Source organism: Nerophis ophidion, linkage group LG13 (genome assembly GCF_033978795.1).
Source record: "Nerophis ophidion isolate RoL-2023_Sa linkage group LG13, RoL_Noph_v1.0, whole genome shotgun sequence".
Taxonomy (NCBI): Eukaryota; Metazoa; Chordata; class Actinopteri; order Syngnathiformes; family Syngnathidae; genus Nerophis; species Nerophis ophidion.
The window spans coordinates 17,940,153-17,965,935 of NC_084623.1; the positions used below are offsets into that span (position 1 = coordinate 17,940,153).

The following is a 25,783-nucleotide window of genomic DNA, read 5'->3' on the forward strand; positions in this document are numbered from 1 at the left end:
CAGCCAATTCACCACCAGGTGGTGATCGGTAGAAAGCTCCGCCCCTCTCTTCACCCGAGTGTCCAGAACATGAGGCCGCAAATCCGATGACACAACTACAAAGTCGATCATGGAACTGCGGCCTACGGTGTCCTGGTGCCAAGTGCACATATGGACACCCTTATGTTTGAACATGGTGTTTGTTATGGACAATCCGTGACGAGCACAAAAGTCCAATAACAAAACACCACTCGGGTTTAGATCCGGGCGACCATTCTTCCCAATCACGCCTCTCCAGGTTTCACTGTCGTTGCCAACATGAGCGTTGAAGTCCCCTAGTAGGACAAGGGAATCACCCGGGGGAGCACTTTCCAGTACTCCCTCGAGTGTACCCAAAAAGGGTGGGTATTCTGAACTGCTGTTTGGTGCGTGAGCACAAACAACAGTCAGGACCCGTCCCCCCACCCGAAGGCGAAGGGAAGCTACCCTCTCATCCACTGGGTTGAACTCAAACGTGCAGGCTTTGAGCCGGGGGGCAACGAGAATTGCCACCCCAGCCCGTCGCCTCTCACTGCCGGCAACGCCAGAGTGGAAGAGGGTCCAGTCCCTCTCGAGAGAACTGGTTCCAGAGCCCTTCCTGTGCGTCGAGGTGAGTCCGACTATATCCAGCCGGAACTTTGCTACCTCGCGGACTAGCTCAGGCTCCCCCTCCCCCCAGTGAGGTGACGTTCCACGTCCTAAGAGCCAGCTTCTGTAGCCGAGGATCGGACCGCCAAGTGCCCTGCCTTCGGCTGCCGCCCAGCTCACAATGCACCCGACCTCTATGGCCCCATCCCTCCAATGGTGAGCCCATTGGAGGGATGACCCATGTTGCCTCTTCGGGCTGTGCCCGGCCACCAGGCGCTCGCCATCGTGTCCCAACTCCGGGGCTGGCTCCAGAGCGGGGCCCCGGTGACCCGCGTCCGGGTGAGGGAAATCTGAGTTCATTTTGTTGTAATTCCAGAGAAGTCTTTGAGCTGCTCTTTGTCTGATCACTCACCTAGGACCTGTTTGTCTTGGGAGACCCTACCAGGGGTCATGAAAGCCCCCAGACAACATAGCTCCTAGGATCATTGGGACACGCAAACTCCTCTACCACGGTAAGGTAGCAGCTCAGAGAGGAGTATACATGTATGTATATGTATGTATGTATGTATATGTATACATACATACATACATACATACATATACATACATACACATATACATATACATACATATATACATATACATACACACAACACATAGCACTGTACTTAGATCATGAATTATATAGAAATAATTGCACATACGCAAGTGATTATTTGGCGTACAACTAGATGGAGCCCGCGTACCACTATTGGTACACGTACCACAATTTGACAAACCCTGGTTTACGGCACACAATTTCCCCACGCTCCTATTTCCATAATATGGAGCAGGGAAAATGTGAATGTCTGCAAGCAGAATCAGTGCTATTAAGATGCTGTATGCCTTAGGAGTACAGATGAAAAAAGAAACATAAATAAACATTTCAATTCAGTCCGAATCAAACGGGAGAAAATAAGATCAAGATTAATTCTAAAAAAAAAAAAAAAAATGCCAAATTGCACCATGGAGTTGTAACTTCAATCTTAAATTGAGCATGTTTTACACCCTGCTGCTTCTCATCTACTGGCCCAGGGGAGCTCCGTCTGACATTTATATTCATGAGCTTTCACAAGTAATAGTAACCCCACAGTTATAACTGTACCACTAACACCTCCATGCTAAATTAATATTAATGCATACGAGTATTGGGTTCGGTTAAGTTTATGGGTAATCATATTCAGTTTTTTCCTGTTCGGACACAAGTCATATTGATTAAAAGCGGCAACTGTGGCGTTCTCCCCTGCAAGGTGAGCGGAGACTCCAGGTATTTTCAACTCATATGCCATTGAGACAACAAACTTAAAAAAATAAATAAATACAATCATTACTGTTTCAAAGGAGAGTATACATTTTGTGTGTGCACACACATTCCCACAAGTGTATAACAAATGTAGATATTAGGGCTGTATGGTATGCCGGTACTTATAAAGTACCACGGTACTAATGAAATAAAAACGGTACTATACTGCTTCTGAAAAATACCGGTAATATTTTTTTTCCCGAACATGGCGGCACACTCTCTTCACCTCCTGACATGTCTGGTAAAATGGCCATAGGTGCATGTTAATCAACGCATACACACAGACTACTTACAAGCAGAAACACAGAGGAAATAGACGAAGGAGAATGGACACATTTTGGCTTAAAACTGTCGACACAGTTGAAGCTATAGATACTAAAGCGCTGCTCCGGAAGAATCACAATCTAAATCACAGGTTCTCGCCACAATGGTGACAAATAAACTCCTTTCTTTCAAAAAAAATAAAAAATAAATAAAAAATAAAAATGGAAAAATTTCAAATACGTTTATTTCTTACGAGTATACCCCATGCAGGACGAGGAATAGCTAAGCAGGCTTCACTACACTACAACAGGAGGATACAATAGTGAGCTGCTAACAGCCAGCTAGCGCTCCTGAATGTAAACAAATGCCATGGGTGGATCGACACAGACATCGACTGTCATGATACCGAGTACAAGAGCGTATATAGTCCAAAAAATACAAGGATTACATCAAGATTAAGATTACGATTGGTTTATTTGAAAGGGGACGATGCAATTTCATAAAACACATGACTACACATGGTTAAAAAAGCCAGAATTAGCCAGAAGGCTAGTCTTCATCTGTCGTCCCCTGGCCATGATGTAAAAAAGGCAGTAAAAGTACAATGTAAAAGAGAAAGAAAAGAAAGACAAAAAAAAGCAAACGAAACATATACACATACATATACACCAATATTTTTATCATTACAGAATATTTTGTCTTCTTTATTTTTTATAAACCAAGGAAATACGTCCCTGGAAACAAGAAAACTTTAATTATGACCAATGTATGCCAGTGTTTTTACTTGGTATCGGATTGATACCAAAATTTGTAACGTGTGTAAAATATCAAACAACTGAAGAAGAAGTGATTATTGCATATTAACATAAGTGCAGATAAAAAACATGTTAAAACAGAATGTAACCAGGCATTAACAGTACATAAACATAAACTACCCCTTGTCCGTCATAATTTTGCCAAAATCATACAATGGAGAATGACACAATATGTTACTGGACACGTCAGCAGCTAAATTAAAAGCCTTTGTTGACTCACTTCCTACTAAAATAAAAAACTATCTTATTTAATGCCAACATTGTTATTTGACTGCAATAAATAAACATATTTTAAATGTATTTTAAGATTCCCTGTTAAAATAAATCAAATAATGAATAATCAAAATAATCGTACTTATCTTGTCAAAGTTTGTTTGTGTCGAACCCCAAGATGCAGGGATGGAGGCAGGCATGGAGTGAGAAAAAATGATTGAATAAAGATACTAAGACAAAATCAAACAAAAGGGTACTAACACAAAGCGCGCACGAGGCGGATAACAAACTAAGGGTCTTTAGCATAGAAGCTAGCAAGAAACAAAAAATGGCCTAGCGTGGAAGCTAGCAGGTAGCAAACAGGAAAACAGAAGTCGTTACTTGTAGAGTGAACACCAAACAGAAGCAGGGAACAAAAGACTGTAAGCTACAAATAAAACGAATGTAGCTTACCGCTACGCTGCAATAAAACGACACGACACGACAGCAACGACAATGATCCAGCACTGACTGGAAGACAAAGTGGGTACAAATATGAGCGGGCTGATTGACAACGGGTGTGGTCAGGTGCCAACCAGCCGCAGATGAAACAAACAGGAAGCTGAACCAAAATAAAAGCATTTGACACAAACTAAAGACAGGAGATACTAAACACAGAGGAAACAAAGACAAATGCAGAGGAAAAAACTAAAACACATCTCATCATATGAATTATAACTTACTTCACCAAGTATTATTTATTTTTATTGTGATTACCCATGGAGTATATTCTGAATAAATTGAGGACAGGAAGTGAACAAATGTTTTAGCACCTGTTATGTAAAAGAAAGGAGGTAGGATTAAATAAGCTGTGCTTCTTCCTACTGGAAATTGGAAATTGTGATGTATCATGTTGTATGTTTGCATGTTCGAAATAAACTCAAACTCTTTTTGTGGTCCACTATAGTCTGCGGGCTATAGAGCGTTTTCCGTTCTGGGCTCCAGTACTCTGGAATGCCCTCCCGGTAACAGTTCGAGATGCTACCTCAGTAGAAGCATTTAAGTCTCACCTTAAAACTCATCTGTATACTCTAGCCTTTAAATAGACTTCCTTTTTAGACCAGTTGATCTGCCGCTTCTTTTCTTTCTCCTATGTCCCCCCCTCCGTTGTGGAGGGGGTCCGGTCTGATAACCATGGATGAAGTACTGGCTGTCCAGAGTCGAGACCCAGGATGGACCGCTCGTCGGGACCCAGGATGGACCGCTCGCCTGTATCGATTGGGGACATCTCTACGCTGCTGATCCGCCTCCGCTTGAGATGGTCTCCTGTGGACGGGACTCTCGCTGCTCTCTTGGATCCGCTTTGAACTGAACTCTCGCGGCTGTGTTGGAGCCACTATGGATTGAACTTTCACAGTACCATGTTAGACCCGCTCGACATCCATTGCTTTCGGTCCCCTAGAGGGGGGGGTTGCCCACATCTGAGGTCCTCTCCAAGGTTTCTCATAGTCAGCTTTGTCACTGGCGTCCCACTGGATGTGAATTCTCCCTGCCCACTGGGTGTGAGTTTTCCTTGCCCTTTTGTGGGTTCTTCTGAGGATGTTGTAGTCGTAATGATTTGTGTAGTCCTTTGAGACATTTGTGATTTGGGGCTATATAAATAAACATTGATTGATTGATTGTCTTTATTTTGAAAATCATCGAAAAGTATCGACATGCATTTTGATACAGGCACTGGTACCAAGATATTGGTATCGAGACAACCCTAGTAGAAATGAATATGCACCACCTATTCAGTCTGCTTTATTTCTAAGTAGGCCTTTTAATTCATTTGGGTATACAGTATTTTCTCCTACAATCTGTCATTAATATAAATCAGGGTTACGCTGGGCATTATCTTAGCATTAAACTCTGTAGACTGCTCCCACTTCTCTTGTCCTCATTAATTTTATCATTATCCTGGCCTGACCACATCTACTTAATTCCCACATGGGTGATAGATGTAGTCACTGCCAAACCGCATTTATCTTGCTCTCACAACCTGAGGAGCCGACGATATGCGAGAATCGCACTCCGATTGAACAAAACCATATTAGTCAGTGGAGGAGACGCATACCTTGTTTGGCTTTGCAAGATCTCTTGTCACTCTGCAGGATGTATCCTTCTGCACAGCTGCATCTGTATGACCCATAGGTGTTGGTGCAGATTTGGCTACATGAGCCATACTGGGCACATTCATCATGGTCTTATGGGGGGGAAGAAAAAGAAGAAGAACGTCATTGGTAACTAATTGGTGCACAAAGATGACCCAAATGCATGAAAAATAATTAACCCAGCCTCACTCTAGAACACTCGTATGGCCAAGGAGTTATCTCCCGTCCAAAGGCAAAACCCAGTAACTCAATGTTGGTCAAAACTGAGCTGATAATAATTTGGGAGTTCCTAGGTGATCTGCTTTACATTAGTGTATGCCAGGGGTGTCAAACTCAAATACAGAGTGGGACAACATTTTAAACGGAACAAAGCCGCGTGCCAAGATTGAACAAATTAACCTTTTAATAGGGACCCAAACAAGTTTTGCATTAAATATTGAACAAGCAAGGCTTATACAACTTTTGCATGCAAAATCCAGTTTCAAATAATAATAAAAATAACAATAATTTAAAAAAATATCAATGGCATAGGAAATAAAATTTCAATAAAAATGTAATGCCTTTTTTTCTATTTGCAATCTTCTGAGGTAAATATCATTTTTTTTCCACAGGCTAATAATAAATTTGAAAATAAAATAACAATAATGAATAAACCAAACATTCAAGCCTTGAAGTAGCAAGAGAAAATGCATGAATAAAACATTAATTATTGGTCAGTTTGCTGGAAGTTTCCCCGAAGAGTTAGTGGTGCAAGGGTTTCTGGGTATTTGTTCTGTTGTGTTACGGTGCGGATGTTCACCCGAAATGTGTTTGTCATTCTTGTTTGGTGTGGGTTCACAGTGTGGCGCATATTTGTAACAGTGCTAAAATTGTTGATACGGCCACTCTCAGTGTGACCTGTATGGGTGTTGACCAAGTATGCCTTGCATTTACTTTGTGTGTGTGTGTGTGTGTGTGTGTGTGTGTGTGTGTGTGTGTGTGTGTGTGTTTGTGTGTGTGTGTGTAAAAGCCACAAATATTATGTGACACGCTGTTAGTATGGGGGAAAAGCGGACGTGACGACAGGTTGTAGAGAACGCTAAAGGCAGTGCCTTAAATGCATGCCCCCAATATAGTTGTCCAGGTGGAAATCGGTAGAAATTCGGGAGAATGGTTGCCCCGGGAGATTTTCGGGAGGGGCACTGAACTTCGGGAGTCTACCGGGAAAATTAAGAGGGTTGGCAAGTATGAGTACTCGCAAGAGAAAATGCATGAATAAAACATTAATTATTGGTCAGTTTGCTGTAAGTTTCCCGGAAGAGCTAGTGCTGCAAGGGGTTCTGGGTATTTGTTCTGTTGTGTTACGGTGCAGATGTTCACCCGAAATGTGTTTGTTATTCTTGTTTGGTGTGGGTTCACAGTGTGGCGCATATTTGTAACAGTGCTAAAATTGTTGATACGGCCACTCTCAGTGTGACCTGTATGGCTGTTGACCAAGTATGCATGGCATTCACTTTGTGTGTGTGTGTGTGTGTGTGTGTGTGTGTGTGTGTATAAAAGCCACAAATACTATGTGACACGCTGTTAGTATGGAGGAAAAGCGGACGTGACGACAGGTTGTAGAGAACGCTAAAGGCAGTGCCTTAAATGCATGCCCCCAATATAGTTGTCCAGGTGGAAATCGGTAGAAATTTCGGGAGAATGGTTGCCCCGGGAGATTTTCGGGAGGGGCACTGAACTTCGGGAGTCTACCGGGAAAATTAAGAGGGTTGGCAAGTATGAGTACTAGCAAGAGAAATTGCATGAATAAAACATTAATTATTGGTCAGTTTGCTGTAAGTTTCCCGGAAGAGTTAGTGCTGCAAGGGGTTCTGGGTATTTGTTCTGTTGTGTTACGGTGCGGATGTTCACCCGAAATGTGTTTGTCATTCTTGTTTGGTGTGGGTTCACAGTGTGGCGCATATTTGTAACAGAGCTAAAATTGTTGATACGGCCACTCTCAGTGTGACCTGTATGGCTGTTGACCAAGTATGCTTTGCATTCACTTTGTGAATGGTTGCCCCGGGAGATTTTCAGGAGGGGCACTGAACTTCGGGAATCTACCGGGAAAATTAAGAGGGTTGGCAAGTATGAGTATTAGCGGTGAATGCGGTGTTACAGCAGCACCGACGCTGTATAACACCGGCGGGCCAGCTCTAATGCTAAATTGATATTGCCTCAAGGGCCAAATTAAATTACACGGTGGGCCAGATTTGGCCCGCGGGCCAGAGTTTGACACCCATGGTGTATGCGATATTATAATTTGTTCCGTAAGTAAGCTGTTACGCGCATGGCAGGACCTAGCAACTACCACATAACCGCGTGGATACAACAGAAAAACCTAGTATCTCAAGGGACCAATCGGAGCTTCTTTGTCAGTCGCCTTATTGTCTTTAATGAGACATTTACACGAATGGGGGCTGACGCTCAACCTGATTATGTGATATTATGGCACGAGGGGATATTTGGAAGATTGGCCCAGGACTAGAGATGCGCGGTTTGCGGTCTCATCCGCGGAGTCCGTGGATAAACCGCGGGTCGGGCGGTTGACATGACGAAAAAATAGATTTTAATTAGATTCGGGCGGGTGGCGGTTGAACCATCCGGAAATATTCGATATACATGGTTCTGGGATCGGTATCCTTTGCCATTCAAAGAGCCATTTAAGACCTGTGTCATAAAGCAAAGAAGACAATAGGAGACGCTATTATTCTCTTAATTAACTGTCGGCAATCACCCAGATAATAAGTTAAAGGGCGTGCTATGAAGCCATTGGCTTTGTCGCCTTCTATAACATGTACGATCTACTTGACAGTCCAGCATCATGTTGTGTGTGTCTTCCGCGGCAACACGCACACGAGTGCAAGGCATACTGGGTGACACAGAGTACACTAATGGTTGTGATATAAACAATTTTAACACTCTTAGTAATACGCGCCACGCTTTGAAGCCACACCAATTAAGAACGACAAACACATTTCGGGAGAACATCCTCACAGTAACACAACATAAATGCAACACAACACATACCCATAATCCTGACTATTTCATACACACCCCCGTGCGTCGGTAAGGTGGGCGGGGTTGGTAGCGCGGGGGTGTAAAATATATTCAAGAAGTGTCATGAATACAAAAAATTATGGGTATTTGTTGTGTTGCGTTTATGTTGTGTTACTGTGAGGATGTTCTCCCGAAATGTGTTTGTCAATCTTGTATTGTGTGACTTCACAGCGTGGCGCATATTAGTAAGTGTTAAAGTTGTTTATATCACAACCATCAGTGTACTCTGTATCACCCAGTATGCCTTTCAATCTTGTACCTGTGATTGTGGAAGTTGCACACAACATGTTGCTGGACCAATAATTGGTTCGTTCATGTAGTTGAAGATGTAAAAGGCAATAGTTCAAGTCATGCCCATATTATTGTCATCAGGATGAACGCTGTTGGATAGTCGCAAAAACGTAAGGGGCTCCAATTGCCTTCATTACTCTGTGAAACAGGTTCTAAATGACTCTGTGAGTGGTAAAGGTGGTCAACCTCTGATGTTATTCAGCGGGCGGTTAGCGGGCGGGTACGGTCCTAATAAAAAGTTGTTTCGGGTGGACGGCGGGTGGATGTTGACTTTGGTGATGCGGATGCGGATGATATAATTGCCTATCCGCGCATCTCTACCCAGGACGTTGCAAGCACCTTCTTTAAATGTATTGTTCTTGATTCTTCCCCTTGCATACTCTTTTGGGCAGATAACTGTGGAGGTCAAAATAAAAACTGGACGCTGTACACGGCTCTTGCCCAATGTGCAAACGCAGAATGGGGCCCACCCGAGATTGTGATGAAATATCTGGAGGAAGGGCACACCTTCATGAGAGCAGATTCAATCCATGGCTCAATCGGCAAGAAAATGAAAGCTCAAGAAAACATCTATACGTTTGATGACTTTGTAGATCTTTGTAAGACGGCATCAAGATGGATTTGTTTTCCTTTGTTTTCTCAAAATCTGCTAGAAGTGAGTTAATAGGTTTTGCCTTTGGACGGGAGTTATGCAAGAAGGTTCCGTGTGAGTCTGTTTGGGCTTTGCATGTTCTGCCAATGCGTGAGTGATTTTCCCCCCAAAAACTCTGACTTTTTATTACAGTTTAAAATCATGTGCAGTACATTACATTATTCGACTGTGACTGACAGGTGAACATTTCAAGGTTGTTGATTTGGCGATGTTAGAGAGATCTAGAACAGGATAAACTTGTGGGGAAAAGGGCTGAATAGATCTATATAAACAATCTAAGAAGTTGTTTAAGACCACTACCTCTGAGGGTCAACATTATTATAGCCTGGGCTTTTGTAAATATTTGAATCAATAATGATACAGTAGGGAAGGGATTAACATAGTCCCATTCCTGGGTGAATCTCACATGAGAGGAAGAGGGTACGGTTAATCGTTTTGCAATGCAGTCTGCTAAAAAAAAATTGGAAAGCGGTACTCAGCATAGCAACTGACACTCTGGTTAAAGTTGGAATTGCCATAAATCACATTCACAGACATGTGATTTGACCACAATGAATAAGACTGAAAAGATTTCTGGGGGTCTGGGGGACGAAGGCCTGGTTTTTCACCAATTTAACATGCTAAAATTAACAAAGACAGCACCATTTGAAGAACATATTTTAGTATTTAAAGACATGAAAACATATTTAATAGAACATACATACCCCAATTATCCTAATGAATCACTGTATATGGTTCAGTCCCAACAGTATTTAGTCACTAATATTTACATCTTGTGTTCATTTCACATCCACTGGTGTCACATTGATCAGTTATTATCTACAGTTTAATTACAGTATTACCACATTACTTCAGTTCACATCTTTTAGAAAGACAAAAATGTAGAAGTCAATGTTGCCTCAAATATTTTAAAGTGGCAGGGAAGTTAACATCAACGCGCATAAAAACGGAAACGGAAGTGAAACTTTCAAAGTAAACGGTTTCAAAAGCAAGAGTATTCACTAAAGATGAAACAATAAAAAATATAATAATAGAGCGTCAAATTATTGTAAAACCGTGATTAATAACACAGAACAATTCCCATTATATATCAATAAAAGTTGTCTAAGTCTAAACTGACGGACCGGAGAAGCTCGCCAGCACTAGCAAGCTTAAATGCTAACACTAAAACAATACATTAACGTCTTTCTCCGATAGATAACCACATGCCCCGATATGAGCGAGTATAACCACATAAATGTGTCAGCAATTAAGACATTAAACTGCACACATTAAAGCCACATGACGCAGTAGGCCTGTGAGCTCAAGACAGAGTGATCGATCGATCGATACTGAAGCAACGACAACCGGAAGTTGATTAACATGACGTCACCAAAACTGGAAAGGACGCTCCCAGCAAACGTGTCTTTTGTTGTGAAAAATAAAAACCAAAACTTTAACAAAAAAACCCGAAAGATTTGCATATACAAACACTCAAATAACATGTTATTTTATTTGAGTGAAAACGTCCTTTCTCCCAAGAACCGACATCGTTCACATTTTCCTTTTTTTTTTTCCCCCGAGATTAAAAAAGACGGAATTCCGACTTTAGACGGAAAAATCCCATGCTTGCATTCATGATATTCCCATGCCATATGGCGGGAAAAGTGGATACTGCACACCCTGAATTTGACACATTTCATGTGTCAGGTAAATCACGGTGAATGGGGCCGTATGAATCCCTTTCCTACTGTACATTTGTCAATTTTAAAATATGGTAATCGGTAAAAAAAATAAAATAATTCCTTTTCAAACTTGCAAAATGGTTCATTCCTCTTGGTAGTGGCAAACCAACTGTTACGGCGTTCCTTTGAGCACGCCTCTGGAGACGCCCACAGGCTGCACACAATCAGCAATCAACACACCTGCCGCTGATGAGAGCTCCACGTCCTTCATAAGCCTGATTTCCAGTGCCAGAACGTAGCTGCTTGTCTCGTACAGTGAGCCCAACACGTCTCTAGGTCTCCTCGTCTATGTGCTTCTTTCCTCTCTGTGTTTACCCTCCGAGCTCATCGTCTTGTGTCCTGTGTCGTCACCCTGCAGCTCCTCTTCATTCCCCAGATTCTAACCGTGTGTCTCGTCTCCCCGGATTCCCTCCTGTTTTCTTGCCGCCTTCCTGGATCTCGACCTCTCACCTGGACACGGACTCTGACGCCTCGTTCTTGTCCACGGACCTCCACACCTGCCTTGCTCCTTCTGGAATTCCGCACCTTCCTCAACTAGAACCTTCAACATCTCCCAGTAACACAACATATAATCGCTTCACATAGTCACACCACATGTATTTTGGAATACTTGCACACGTCATTCTATAATTTTAATAAACTGTCTCAGTGCCGTCTCCTTCTCCACCGCATGTAAACACCAACCATAGAACGGAGGTCATAATTTCATCAAAGCTCATATTTATGCATGTACACACAGTGCCAATATCTGTCAACCAGGAAGAGGTGAAAGAAGAAGGTAAACATGATACATCAAACAGTGTTGTTTAAGTTTCACTTTTGCCTTTCATAGCTCATAGCTGAGGCGTGTTCAAGGAACCTCGACTAAATTTCAAAACATAGGTGTCACTAGTTTTTCAAGCCCGAGGAGGCTTAACACCCTGTATATGCACTTGTAATTATGTATTAATAATAATATTATTATTATAAATACCCACCAATCATATACAACAATAATCAGAAGAAAACCTTGTCAGAGTACTTTCTATACAAAGACATTACAAAAGATTGTAAAAATCATATTACTGATTTTACATGTGTTTTAAAAATCTCGTTTTAGCCAGATTAGGTCAATAGTTGTTTAGGGATCTTAATAGTCTAGTAATAATAATAGCGAATAAATAATATTAATATTGATATTAACATTGCTTTTAATATCATTGTACCTGTGGATAGTGACAAAAAAATACATTATATTCTATTCATTCTATTATATAATGCCGTTATTATTATTATTATTATTATTATAAATATCCAATAATCATATACAACATTAATCAGAAAAAAAAAACTTATCACAGTATTTTCCATACAAAGATTTAGAGACTTTACAAACAATTGTAAACATCATATTAATGTTTTTACATGTTTTTTAAAAATGTAGTTTTAGCCAGATTAGGTCAATAGTTGTTTAAGGATCTTTATAGTCTACTAATAATAATAGCAAATAAATACTATTAATATTAGTAGTAATACTGCTTATGATATCATTGTACTTGTGTATAATAACATGCATTCTATTCTATTTATTCTATTCAATAATGCTGTATTAATATTATTATGATTATTATTAATAATATCATTATAAATATCCAATAATCATATACAACAATAATCTAAAAAAAAACCTTACCAAAGTGTTTTCAATACAAATATTTGGAGACATTAAAAAAAATCATAAAAATCTTATTAATGTTTTTACATGTGTTTTAGAAATCAAATTTTTGCCAGATTAGGTAAATAGTTGTTTAGTGAGCTTAATAGTCTAATAATAATAATAAAAAACAAACATTATTAATAGTAGTAATAATATTGCTTTTAAAATCATTTAACCTGTGTATAGTGACAATAAAATACATTATATTCTATGCATTCTATTATATAATGCCGTATTATTATTATAAATATCCAATAATAATATAGAACAATAATCAGAAAAAAAAACGTATCACAGTATTTTTCATACAGATATTTGGAGACATTACAAACAATTGTAAAAATCATATTAATGTTTTTACATGTTTTTTAAAAATGTAGTTTTAGCCAGATTATGTCAATAGTTATTTAGGGATCTTTATAGTCTACTAATAATAATAATAGCAAATAAATACTATTAATATTAGTATTAATATTGCTTTTAATATCATTTTACCTGTGTACAGTGACACTAAAAAGCATTCTATTAGATTTATTCTATTCAATAATGCTGTATTAATATTATTATGATTATTATTAATAATATAATTATAAATATCCAATAATAAGCGGTAGAAAATGGATGGATGGATGGATGGATAATCATATACAACAATAATCAGAAAAAAACCTTACCAAAGTGTTTTCCATACAAAGATTTGGAGACATTACAAAAAATCATAAAAATCATATTAATGTTTTTACATGTGTTTTAAAAATCTAATTTTTGCCAGATTACGTCAATAGTTGTTTAGGGATCTTTATAGTCTAATAATAATAATAATAATAATAATAACAAACAAATAATATTATTAGTAGTAATAATATTGCTTTTAATATCATTTAACCTGTGTATAGTGACAATAAAATACATTCTATTCTATTCAATAATGTATTATTATTATTATTATGATTATTATTTTTTTATAAATATCCGCTAATCATATACAACAATAATCAGAAAAAAACCTCATCAACATATTTTCCATACAAAGATTTGGAAACATCACAAACAATCATGAAAATCATATTAATGTTTTTATACGTGTTTTAAAAATGTAGTTTTAGCCAGATTAGGTCAATAGTTGTTTAAGGATCTTCATAGTCTACTAATAATAATAGGAAATAAATACTATTAATATTAGTAAAAATATTGCTTTTAATATCATTGTACCTCTGTATAGTGATAATAAAATACATTACATTCCTTCTATTTAATAATGCTGTATTAATATTATTATTATTATTAATGATATTATTATACATATCCAATAATCATATACAGCAATCATCAGAAAAAAACCTTATCAAAGTGTTTTCCATACAAAGATTTGGAGACATCACAAACAATCATAAAAATCATATTAATGTTTTTATACGTGTTTTAAAAATGTAGTTTTAGCCAGATTAGGTCAATAGTTGTTTAAGGATCTTCATAGTCTACTAATAATAATAGGAAATAAATACTATTAATATTAGTAAAAATATTGCTTTTAATATCATTGTACCTCTGTATAGTGATAATAAAATACATTATATTCCTTCTATCTAATAATGCTGTATTAATATTATTATTATTATTAATTATATTATTATACATATCCAATAATCATATACAGCAATCATCAGAAAAAACCTTATCAAAGTGTTTTCCATACAAAGATTTGGAGACATTACTAAAAATCATAATATGATTTTTATGATTTTTTTGTAATGTCTCCAAATCTTTATTAATGTTTTTACATGTGTTTTAAAAATCAAATTTTAGCCAGATTAGGTCAATAGTTGTTTAGGATTCTTTATAGTCCACTAATATAAATAACAAATACATAATAATAATATTAGTATTAATATTGTTTTTAATATTATTTAACCTGTGTACAGTGACAATAAAATACATTATATTCTATTCAATAATGTTATATTATTATTATTATTATTATCATCATTATTTTTATTATTGTTATTATGAATAGCCACTAATCATATACAACAATAATTACAAAAAAAAAACCTTATCAAAGTATTTTCCATACAAAGATTTGGAAACATTACATAAAAATCATAAACATCGTATTAATCTTTTTACATCTGCGATGAGGTAGCGACTTGTCCAGGGTGTACTCCGCCTTCCGCCCGATTGTAGCTTAGATAGGCACCAGCGCCCCCCGTGACCCCAAAGGGAATAAATGGTAGAAAATGTATGGATGGATGTTTTTACATGGGATATGTATAGTGTACCATTAATAATAGCAAATAAATAATATTGCTAGTAATCTTGGTTTGGGCCACAAAAAGCCGAAGGCTGGAGCGATCAAGCTTTGATTGTACATCGTTCCAGCATCACATAACAGCTGTTCCGCCAGCGTCACCGTTCAGTTTCAGGCCACCGTGTTGTTACAAGGTAAAGCCAAGTGAGACACAGCTCCTGGAGGCAACTTTGGCATTAAAATCCTGTCTTCCTTTGGCAGAAACTTGGCAGGTGGTGCAATTCGTAATGAGCAAACAAAGCCACAGTAAGATAGAGAGCCGTGTGCCTCCTCTGTAATGTGCCATGAACAGACATATGGTCTCCCATACCTTTCGTCTCCTGTTATTTTACCTAAGGGAAAGTCCGATCCAGGGCAAAATGGGAGACAGGTGTGGTGGGCAAGTCGAAGGAAGAGGGAAGGAAGAGGAGGAAAGTGACTGTGTTAAATCTTACCTCGGCAGCTCGTGCCATCTTCGCCGACCTCAAAGCCGTCGGCACAGAAACAGAAGGTGCCATTTCTCGTCATGATGCAGCCGTAGCGACACCGGAGCTCATGACAGGCTGAGAGGAGTTCTGCAAGGGTGAAAAAAAAAGGTATGATGGTACAATGTAAATGTTTATTTGCTTTGTTATAATAATTTTGTGTTTGTTGCAAAACTCAATAATATCACTAAATAGGAGTGAACGTAGAGCACCGAATTAGGACCTCAGCTATTTGTCATCTAAAATTATATCATTTCAACATAGACTATATTGCCAAAAGTATTTGACCACACATCCAAATGATGAGAATCAGGTGCCCTAACTGTCAAACTAAGACTTGGACGAGGATTGTTTTCCCGAGGTGCAAAGCGAATGGAGTGGAAACGGCGTGAAGGTAGAGACATCTTTTTTATTTTAACACTATAACTACTAAAAAACAAACAAAGGGCGCACACAATGGCGGTACAAAAACTGACTGAGGAAACAAAAGACTAGCACAAAGGCAATTGACTATGAACTATAAACAAAAACACACTTGACATGGAAACGTGAACGAGACAAGGATCATAGCAAGGAAGGTGCGTAGCAGGTGGTAGACGTGAGAAAGAGGTGATGTTGCCAGGCTGACTACCTGGTAACTGTGGCTTAAATAATACTATGGTCATTGAAAACAGGTGCATGACATTGGGACGGGTGAAAACTAATGGGTTGGCATGGAAACAGGGCAAACAAGGAAGTGCAAAAGCAGGAAACAATGTCCAAAAAACAAAACCGAACATGACCGAAACAAAACGTGATCCCATGGGCGTGACACTAATCACTTGGCCCGGTGTATAAAATCAAGCATTTAGGCATGGGGACTGTCTCTACAAACATTTGTGAAAAAAATGGGCCGCTCTCAGTGATTTCCAGCGTGGAACAGTCATAGGATCCCACCTGTGCACCAAATCCATTCATGAAATTTCTTCGCTCCTAAATATTCCGAAGTCAACTTTCCTTTAAGAAAAGTAAAGAGTTTGGGAACAACGGCAACTCAGCCACCAAATGGTAGGCCACGTACACTGACAGAGAGGGGGCAGCGGATGCTGAAGCATATAGTGCAGAGACTTTCTGCACAGTCAGTTGCTACAGAGCTCCAAACTTCATGTGACCTTCCAATTAGCCCACGTACAGTACGCAGAGAGCTTCATGGAATGGGTTCACGGTATCTGCAGGTTTCAGCAAGTCAAATTTAAGACTTTTTAAGACCTTTTTAATGCCACCTTGAATGAAATTTAAGACCGAAAAAAAAAAAAAAAAAATCTATAAATATAAGCGATGGTTGGGGATCCCACTGTACTACAACCTCAATGACAATAAGTCTGTCACACCGCGGTGAGGGATGTCTTGTTTTGTTTTTTTCTGTCTTATGTTTGCATGTTTTAATTTGAAAAGTAACTCTCCTCTCGTTTCAGTCACTTGCCCTTCCTTTTGTGTCATCAGTCTGACGTCATCCCTGTTCTCTGATTGTTTCCAGCTGTTCCCTATTACCTTCATGTGTTTTATAAGCTCACTCCTTCCTTTGTTCTGTGCCAGATTGTCTCGTTTATTCGTGCTCTCTCGCGTCCATGTCCTTGTCCATGCCTTGCCTTGTCTTGTTTGTGCTAATTCCCTTGATCCTGAACCCCTTTGTGAATATTTTGAGTTTTCCTTTCTTCCTCCTCAGCAGAGTGATTTTGATTATTTTGTTATTCAGCCGCAGTGGTAAGTTTCAGTTCAAATGTTTTCATTCATTCCTCAACTTTTTGAGTGACTATTTTTGTTAAAAACTTTATTAGATTAGGTAGTGTAGAAATGTTCATAGATGTTGTTTTGGTCCTCCTGTTGGAGCGTTTTTTGTTAAATACTTTTTATAGCATATACGGCGTCAATTATAGTTCGTCTTTACTTTTGTGTTTTCCTCCGTTTGGAGTGATTTTCGGTTGTTCCTTCTTTTTCTGGAACCTTTTCGCCGAGTAGTTTTGTTTGTGATTATAGATAATGTTATTTCTTGACTTTGGAGGTCAAAGGAAGTTGCAAAATAAAAGCCTGTCTAAAAGTCCCAACTCTGCATCTCAGTCCAATCCTTTTATCAAAGTGTGACAGTCAAGTTTACTTTTTGTATGTTTATTAATAAACAAACTGATAAGCACCACTCTGCCAAACAGCTTATCCAAAATCTTGAGAGCTCCCAAAACGTTGACATCCAAAACAAACAAACCAACACCAACGCAAGTAAAAAAATAATAACCGAGGTGAGGGTAAAAATAAATAACATTTGGTCAATAATAGTGCAATAATAGTGCAAAACAGAATTAAAACATCAACAACAAAACACTGAACACACACTCAAATGAGCCTCAGTTGAGCTTCAGCTGGCTGTTCTCGTTCACGAGTTCTGCCTCTATTTTTTTCATCTCACTTATTTTTTCTTTGTATCTCTTGAAAAGATACAAAGAAAAAAAATGAGTGAGCTGAAATCAATCACTTTTCCTCAAAGACGTGCCGTAACTTTTACTCAAAGACGTGCCCCGAAAAAAAAAAAAAAAACTGGCCGGACAAGTTAAGACCATTGAGTACTGAATTTCAGACCATTTTAATAATTTCTAATAAATGTAATACTTTTTAAGGCCTTAATTTTAGATGCATGAATTTAAGACTTTTTAAGGATCCGCGGATACCCTGGGGTTTCCATGGCCGAGCAGCTGCATCTAAGCCATACATCACCAAGTCCAATGCAAAGCGTGGGATGCAGTCAGGTAAAGTAAGGCCACCACTGAACTCTAGAGCAGTGGAGACGCGTTCTCTGGAGTGATGAATCATGCTTTTCCATCTGGCAATCTGATGGACGAGTCTGCGTTTGGAGGTTGCCAGGAGAACGCTACATTTCGGACTGCATTGTGCCCAGTGTGAAATTTGGTGGAGGAGGAATTATGCTGTGGGGTTGTTTTTCCAGATATGGGCTTGGGCCCTTTAGTTCCAGTGAAAGGAACTTTGAATGTTTCAGGATACCCAAACATGTTGGACAATTCAAAGGGATGACACTTCAAGTTCATATGTGAGTAAAGGCAGGTAGCCAAATACTTTTGGCAATACACCACACATGAGATCCAATAAATGAGTTTTGACAAGTCTGCAGTCACATAGGTACAATTTAAACGGTTCCTATTATGTCGACTTGTAGCCTCATCTATAAAACAGGGCATTCTGACAGTCTCCATACGCCAGAAACGTAGATTTACTACGATCTACAAAAATAGTCTGCTGTATACTGTAAAACCTGATGTACGCACACTTTTTGGTAGAAGTGTGCACAGGTAACCCTAGAATGCACGGACATAATTTGGATTTCAGAAAACAGGGGCCATAGCTGGTAGGACCGGATACATGATTTGGATTATTAAAAATACATTATAAATTATCAATGATTTTTTTTTTTTTTATCGCAAAATACCTTTTTTAAAATTAAACAAGAAGCAAAGCAACCACCAGAGCAACAACTGGAAAAAAAACAAAACAAAACAAAACAAAAAAACAGATGATACATATGAGAGGAGGAAATGATGGCGCTCTTGGGATTTTGAAAAGAAAATCCCAACGTATAACAAAAAAAAAGAAATAAAAATAACGGAAATAGTGCAAGAGCTGACTATGAATTATACTATGAGAGCTACTATAGAGGTCAGTACATTCTCAACAAACTAGTCCCAATGTTTTTTAGCTTTTTGATTGGCTACTTTCTGCATCACGTCACAATTCATAGAGCAATGACTTGGGAGGCGTCAGCTTTCCCCACAGACATGGAGACTTTGCGATTGTCAACCTCAACCCTTTGGAGCCAATTACCAGGACAAATTCACTGTAAAAGGGAAACTGCACTTTATTTTGGGGAATTTTGCCCATCTTTTACAGTCATTATGAGAGACATAATAACGGATGTATTGTTTTCTATGCATACAAAGTATTAAATAAATCAGTGATCAAAAGTCAGTTTACAATGGAGCCTATGGTAACTGCACTGTTCTGCCTATAAAACCCTACAAAAAACACCCAGACACCTCCATTAAGGTTTTATATACATAATGTAAAGAAAAATGCAATTTAGTAACATGAACATTTATAATTACATTTAAATACTTTAATTTCAAAAACATATCACAAAGTTCCCTTTTTTCCAACTATATAACGGATTACTGCTCACTGCAGACTTCATGATAGCCAAAAAACATAAAACATCCCTTACTGTACAATGTCTGCTGTCATTGGGATGTTCATATATTCCCTTTTAGATGAATAATGAGAAAAGTTCCCTTTTTTTCAACTATATAACTGATTACTGCTCACTGCAGACTTCATGAGAGCCAAAAAACATAAAAAATCCCTTACTGTACAATGTCTGCTGTCATTGGGATGTTCATATATTCCCTTTTAGATGGATAATGAGAAAAGTTCCCTTTTTTTCAACTATATAACTGATTACTGCTCACCGCAGATTTCATGAGAGACAACAAACATAATAAAACATCACTTACTGTACAATGTCTTCTGTCATTTGGATGTTCATATATTCTCTTTTAAATGAATAATGAGAAAAGTTCCCTTTTTTCAACTATATATCTGATTACTGTTCACTGCAGACTTCATGAGAGCCAACAAACATAAAACATCACTTACTGTACAATGTCTGCTGTCATTAGGATGTTCATATATTCCCTTTTAGAGGAAGAATGACAAAAGTGCCCTTTTTTTCAACTATATAACTGATTACTGCTCACTGCAGACATCATGAGATCCAACAAACATAATAAAACAGCACTTACTGTACAATGTCTGCCGTCATTGGGATGTTCATATATCCCCTTTTAGATGAAGAATGACTAATAATCCTCATGAGACAAAAGGAGTGTGAAACCAACCGCCTTTAGTGTTGTTCGCGTCATTGAGTCTAATTTGGCTGTCGAAGGGTACCCACATGTTGGATTGCATCCTCAGGTGAGAGGCATGATTTTTAATATGCAATAAAGAAAACGAGGAAGCAGCTGATCAATCGATCATGTCAGCAATGGCACTAAAACGTGTGGTCATGGCGTCGCTATAAATAGTTTGTGTTAGCGCTTATAATAACAATATCACGATAACAATAATAATAACAGTATTCAAGTCACAAAATGTAATTGGGTTGTTTTCAGCGGTTTTTGGATGTTTTTTAATCGGGTTTTATGGGTGGAAAAGAGGACCTCCCATTGGCTCTGCTGTAAACTGACTTTTATTTACGAGTTAGAATGCATTTTCAAAAAATACACCTGCCGTCAAGTCTGTCATAATGATTATGAAAAATAGGCAAAACTCCGAAAAAAGTACAGTTCCCCTTTAACAAATGTATCACATCTCAAACCACAAAGCAGTCGTATTAGACATGGGATAATCAGGTGTTTACTGTCTTTGGGGGGCGGGAGGCGTAAAATCAATCAATCAATCATTTTTTATTTATATAGCCCTAAATCGCAGATGTCTCAAAGGGCTGCAAAATCTGGATAAACACAGCCCAATTGTCTTTCTGTGTTTATTCTACTGAAGACACTTCAGTTCAGTACAGCTCAGCTTATTTCCAACACGCCTGCAATACGATTACAATGTAATGTATCACATATTTCCAGATGTTTCTTTACAAGCACGTCCGAAAAGGAGGAGGAAGAAGCAGAGCTTTTTTAATACTACACCCTTTCGTATCATAGCAGTTGTGTCCCATTTCTTTGTTCTCTGTTTGTAACAGAAAAGTGAATGAATAAATAAATATACCATTGGTAAATAAATAAATATTAAATACATACATAATCATTATCTCTTTAAAAAAAACAAAATTTCACTATATTTATGCTAAATGTTTTTTTTTTTTTTTTGTACTTTGTGGACACTTGTAGTTTGAACAATCTCCTAAACTTAATAATAATCGAGCTATGTTTGATTTATTTGTTTAAACCGCTCCATAATTCACAAACCCCGTTTCCATATGAGTTGGGAAATTGTGTTAGATGTAAATATAAATGGAATATAATGATTAGCAAATCATTTTCAACCTATATTCAGTTGAATATGCTACAAAGACAACATATTTGATGTTCGAACTGCTATTTATATATTTTTTTTGCAAATAATAATTAACTTTAGCATTTGATGCCAGCAACATGTGACAAATAAGTTGGGAAAGGTGGCAATAAATACTGACAAAGTTGAGGAATGCTCATCAAACACTTATATGGAACATCCCACAGGAGGACAGGCTAATTGGGAACAGTTGGGTGCCATGATTGGGTATAAAAGCAGCTTCCATGAAATACTAAGTAATTCACAAACAAGGATGGGGTGAGGGTCACCACTTTGTAAGCAAATTGTCGAACAGTTTTAAAACAACATTTCTCAACAAGCTATTGCAAAGAATTTAGGGATTTTACCATTTATTAACTATATCCTGAAACGTCGCCGGCTTAGATGGACTGGTGCAAAGTGGAAAGGTGTTCTGTGGTCTGACGAGTCCACATTTCAAATTATATTTGGAAACAGAGGACGTGGTGTTCTCCAGAACAAAAAGGAAATAACCATTCGGATTGTCATAGGCGCAAAGTTCAAAAACCAGCATCTGTGATGGTATGGGGGTGTATTAGTGCCCAAGGCATGGGTAACTTACACATATGTAAAGGCACCATTAATGATGAAAGGTCCATACAAGTTTTGGAGCAACATTTGTTGTCATCCAAGCAAGGTTATCATGGACGCCCCTGCTTATTTCAGCAAGACATGTGTTACAGCAGCGTGGCTTCGTAAAAAAGGAGTGCGGGTACTTTCCTGGGCCGCCTGCAGTCCAGACTGGTCTCCCATTGAAAATGTGTGACGCATTATGAAGCGTAAAATACGACAGCGGAGACCCCGGACTGTTGAACGACTGAAGCTCTACATAAAACAAGAATGGGAAAGAATTCCACTTTCAAAGCTTCAACAATTATTTTCCTCAGTTCCCAAACATTTATTGGGTGTTGTTAAAAGAAAAAGTGATGTAACACAGTGGTGAACATGTCTTTTCCCAACTTCTTTGTCACGTGTTGCAGCCATCAAATTCTAAGTTAATTATTATTTGCAAAAACTTAAGATATCTTGTCTTGTAGTGCATTCAACTGAATATGGGTTGAAAAAGATTTGCAAATCATTGTATTTCGTTTAGGGCTTCACGGTGGGAGAGGGGTTAGTGCGTCTGCCTCACAATACGAAGGTCCTGCAGTCCTGGGTTCAATCCCAGGCTCGGGATCTTTCTGTGTGGAGTTTGCATGTTCTCCCCGTGAACCCGTGGGTTCCCTCCGGGTACTCCGGCTTCCTCCCACTTCCAAAGACATGCACATGGGGATAGGTTGATTGGCAACACTAAAATTGGCCCTAGTGTGTGAATGTGAGTGTGAATGTTTTCTGTCTATCTGTGTTGGCACTGTGATGAGGTGGCGACTTGTCCAGGGTGTACCCTGCCTTCCGCCCGATTGTAGCTGAGATAAGCGTCAGCGCCCCCCGCCACCCCAAAAGGGAATAAGCGGTAGAAAATGGATGGATGGATGGATGGATGTATTCCGTTTATATTTACATCAAACATCCATATTTCCCAACTCATATGGAAATGGGGTTTGTAGTTCAACATACTGATATGATAAAATGTCTTAAGTGTTGTACGTGCATACAAATGTTTTAAATGAGATTTGCCTCTAAGGTTGTATTTCTCCTCTTTTTATGAGAAGTCTTGTACATTCTAGCAGGTTATAGTTTGCTAATGCACTAAGTCTTTAAATTTCAATATTTTTTTTTATTTAGTAAATACAAAGATTTGTATGTTGTCTATATCCAACATTATGTATTATTTTAATTGATCTTTATTGTAACACGGTTAGTGAATGATGCACATATTCGTAGTTGTTTCCCGATAATATACTTGTTTTTTTTTCCTTTGTCAATTATGATTATGATGTACGATCAAGTCGTTTGTAACAAATTATCTCACTCAAACATTTTACATAGGAGTTTATTTTTGCCATGTCCATGGCTTCAAAAAAGCGCATAGGTCAGGTACAATGTTTGCAAACCGCTGCACACATTCACACATCCAACGTTTTGATAGATAACACACTTCGAAAAAACGGTCGACAAACTCGCAACATGCCCGCAAGCTTTACAGATGTACCGCTTGAAGCGTATCACACCAAATGGTGTGTCAATTATTTATTTTTTAATAACATGAACAACCGTTATGCACCATATGGAAAATTATAACATATCACCAGTTCAGAAGCGAAAACAACAAAGCAAAACATTGTGCTTTATGACGATTTGGCACATACAGCATTAAAATACCTTCTTTAAATTATTGCTTTGTGGTTAATCAATTAGAATTACAGCTGTTTTCGACTAAGAATTTTCATAGTCGAATCTGATTTGATAGTTTATGCCCATCATCGAGTATCAGTCAATTTATTTTATGTATTAATAAACATATTGTGATATGTAGTTGTGTATATTTATTACTGACTGTTCACTAGATGTCAGTAATTTCACATGAATGTGTTATAGTGAATACATGGTAAATAATACATGGGTAATACTTGTATAGCACTTTTCAACCTTCAAGGTACTCAAAGCGCTTTGACACTATTTCCACATTCACCCATTCACACACACTGCCATGCAAGGCCCTAAACACGACCCATCTGGAGCAAGGGGGAACTGTCTTGCTCAAGGACACAACGGACGTGACTAGGTTGGTAGAAGGTGGGGATCGAACCACGAACCAAAGCACGGCCATTCTCCCAACTGCACCACGCCCTCCCCGAATATTCACATAGACGTAAATATTCCAAAATTATGAAACATAATTATAAAAGGAATTCAGTCTTTCATTAAAGTGAACAAAACATATCTCATTTTCGACTAAACAAAAGGCTTAACCACAGTTTGAGGACTTTGGCTTCGGTGCAGCGCCGAGAAGACATTAAACTTGACTAAATAGGGGAAGTAAAAGTCGAAACAAAGTTTCTTTGTAAACCAATGGAAGGATCATTAACTTTTCCAAGAGGAGAGCTACACCTCCGGGGCAAGGTGGTGCGATATCGAAAAAATCCAAAATGCACCAACCAGCAGAGAATGAAAAATAAATAAAACTCAGTAGCCTATATAAACAATATAAAGGAATTGAATGTTATTAATATAAACCATAACTATCTATGTAACACTAATTCTCTTGTCTCAAGGTAGGCCTACAAAGCATTTAGCTACCTGCTGCCACCTACTGATATAGAATAGTATTACATGGTTATTCTGCCCTGTGATGAGAGGGCGACTTGTCCAGGGTGTACACCGCCTTCCGCCTGAATGCAGCTGAGAAGGGCTCCAGCCCCCCCGCGATCACAAAAGGGACACCCAGTAGAAAATGGATGGAAGGATGGGTTATTCTGCCAACACCTGGACAACACAGACACTCGAGAACAGCGCATTGTTTGCAGATTATGAATTTAGACTAATTAAAGGCCTACTGAAACCCACTACTACCAACCACACAGTCTGATAGTTTATATATCAATGATGAAATATTAACATTGCATCACATGCCAATACGGCTGGTTTAGTTCACTAAAATTACAATTTTAAATTTCCTGCGGAGTTTTTTTGTTGAAAACGTCGCGGAATGATGACAGGTGTTTGTGTCGTTATTGGTTGGAGGGGACATACTAGCTCAACACCACTTACGGCTAAAAGCCGTCTCTTTTCATCGCATAATTACACAGTAATTTGGACATCTGTGTTGCTGAATCTTTTGCAATTTGTCCAATTAATAATGGAGACTATAAAGAAAAATGCTGTTGGTGGAAAGCGGTGGATTGAAGCTGTCTTTAGCACCAAAACACAGCCGGTGTTTCTTTGTTTGTTGTGAAGCTTTAACACAGAGCGGGCAAGCAAAAATGTTTCTGTACGTCAACCAGCATGTTTTTGGATGGGGAAATTGTGATATATATCTTACCAGAGACATCAGTGGATTATGCGTCCTTCTGCAGCAGCTGTGAGCTTGGCTCCTCGGCTTCTCTCTGACACACTGCGTGTTCACCGCAGCCATCCGACTTTGAGGTATGTCTTTATAATCTCACTAAAACATTAT

General features: G+C 38.5%; 1 protein-coding gene across 6 annotated transcripts in view; it reads right to left on the minus strand.

Moving 5' to 3' along the window:
- Nucleotides 1–25,783, minus strand: part of lrp1bb (low density lipoprotein receptor-related protein 1Bb) — a 993,888-nt gene that overhangs the window by 551,800 nt on the left and 416,305 nt on the right. For all 6 annotated transcript variants that reach the window (XM_061918476.1, XM_061918478.1, XM_061918475.1 and 3 more), the window contains 2 exons: nucleotides 15,556–15,675; nucleotides 5,336–5,464 (listed from right to left, as the gene is read on the minus strand). In XM_061918476.1, the coding sequence (XP_061774460.1) occupies nucleotides 5,336–5,464; nucleotides 15,556–15,675 (249 nt within the window). The remainder of the gene's footprint in view (nucleotides 1–5,335; nucleotides 5,465–15,555; nucleotides 15,676–25,783) is intronic.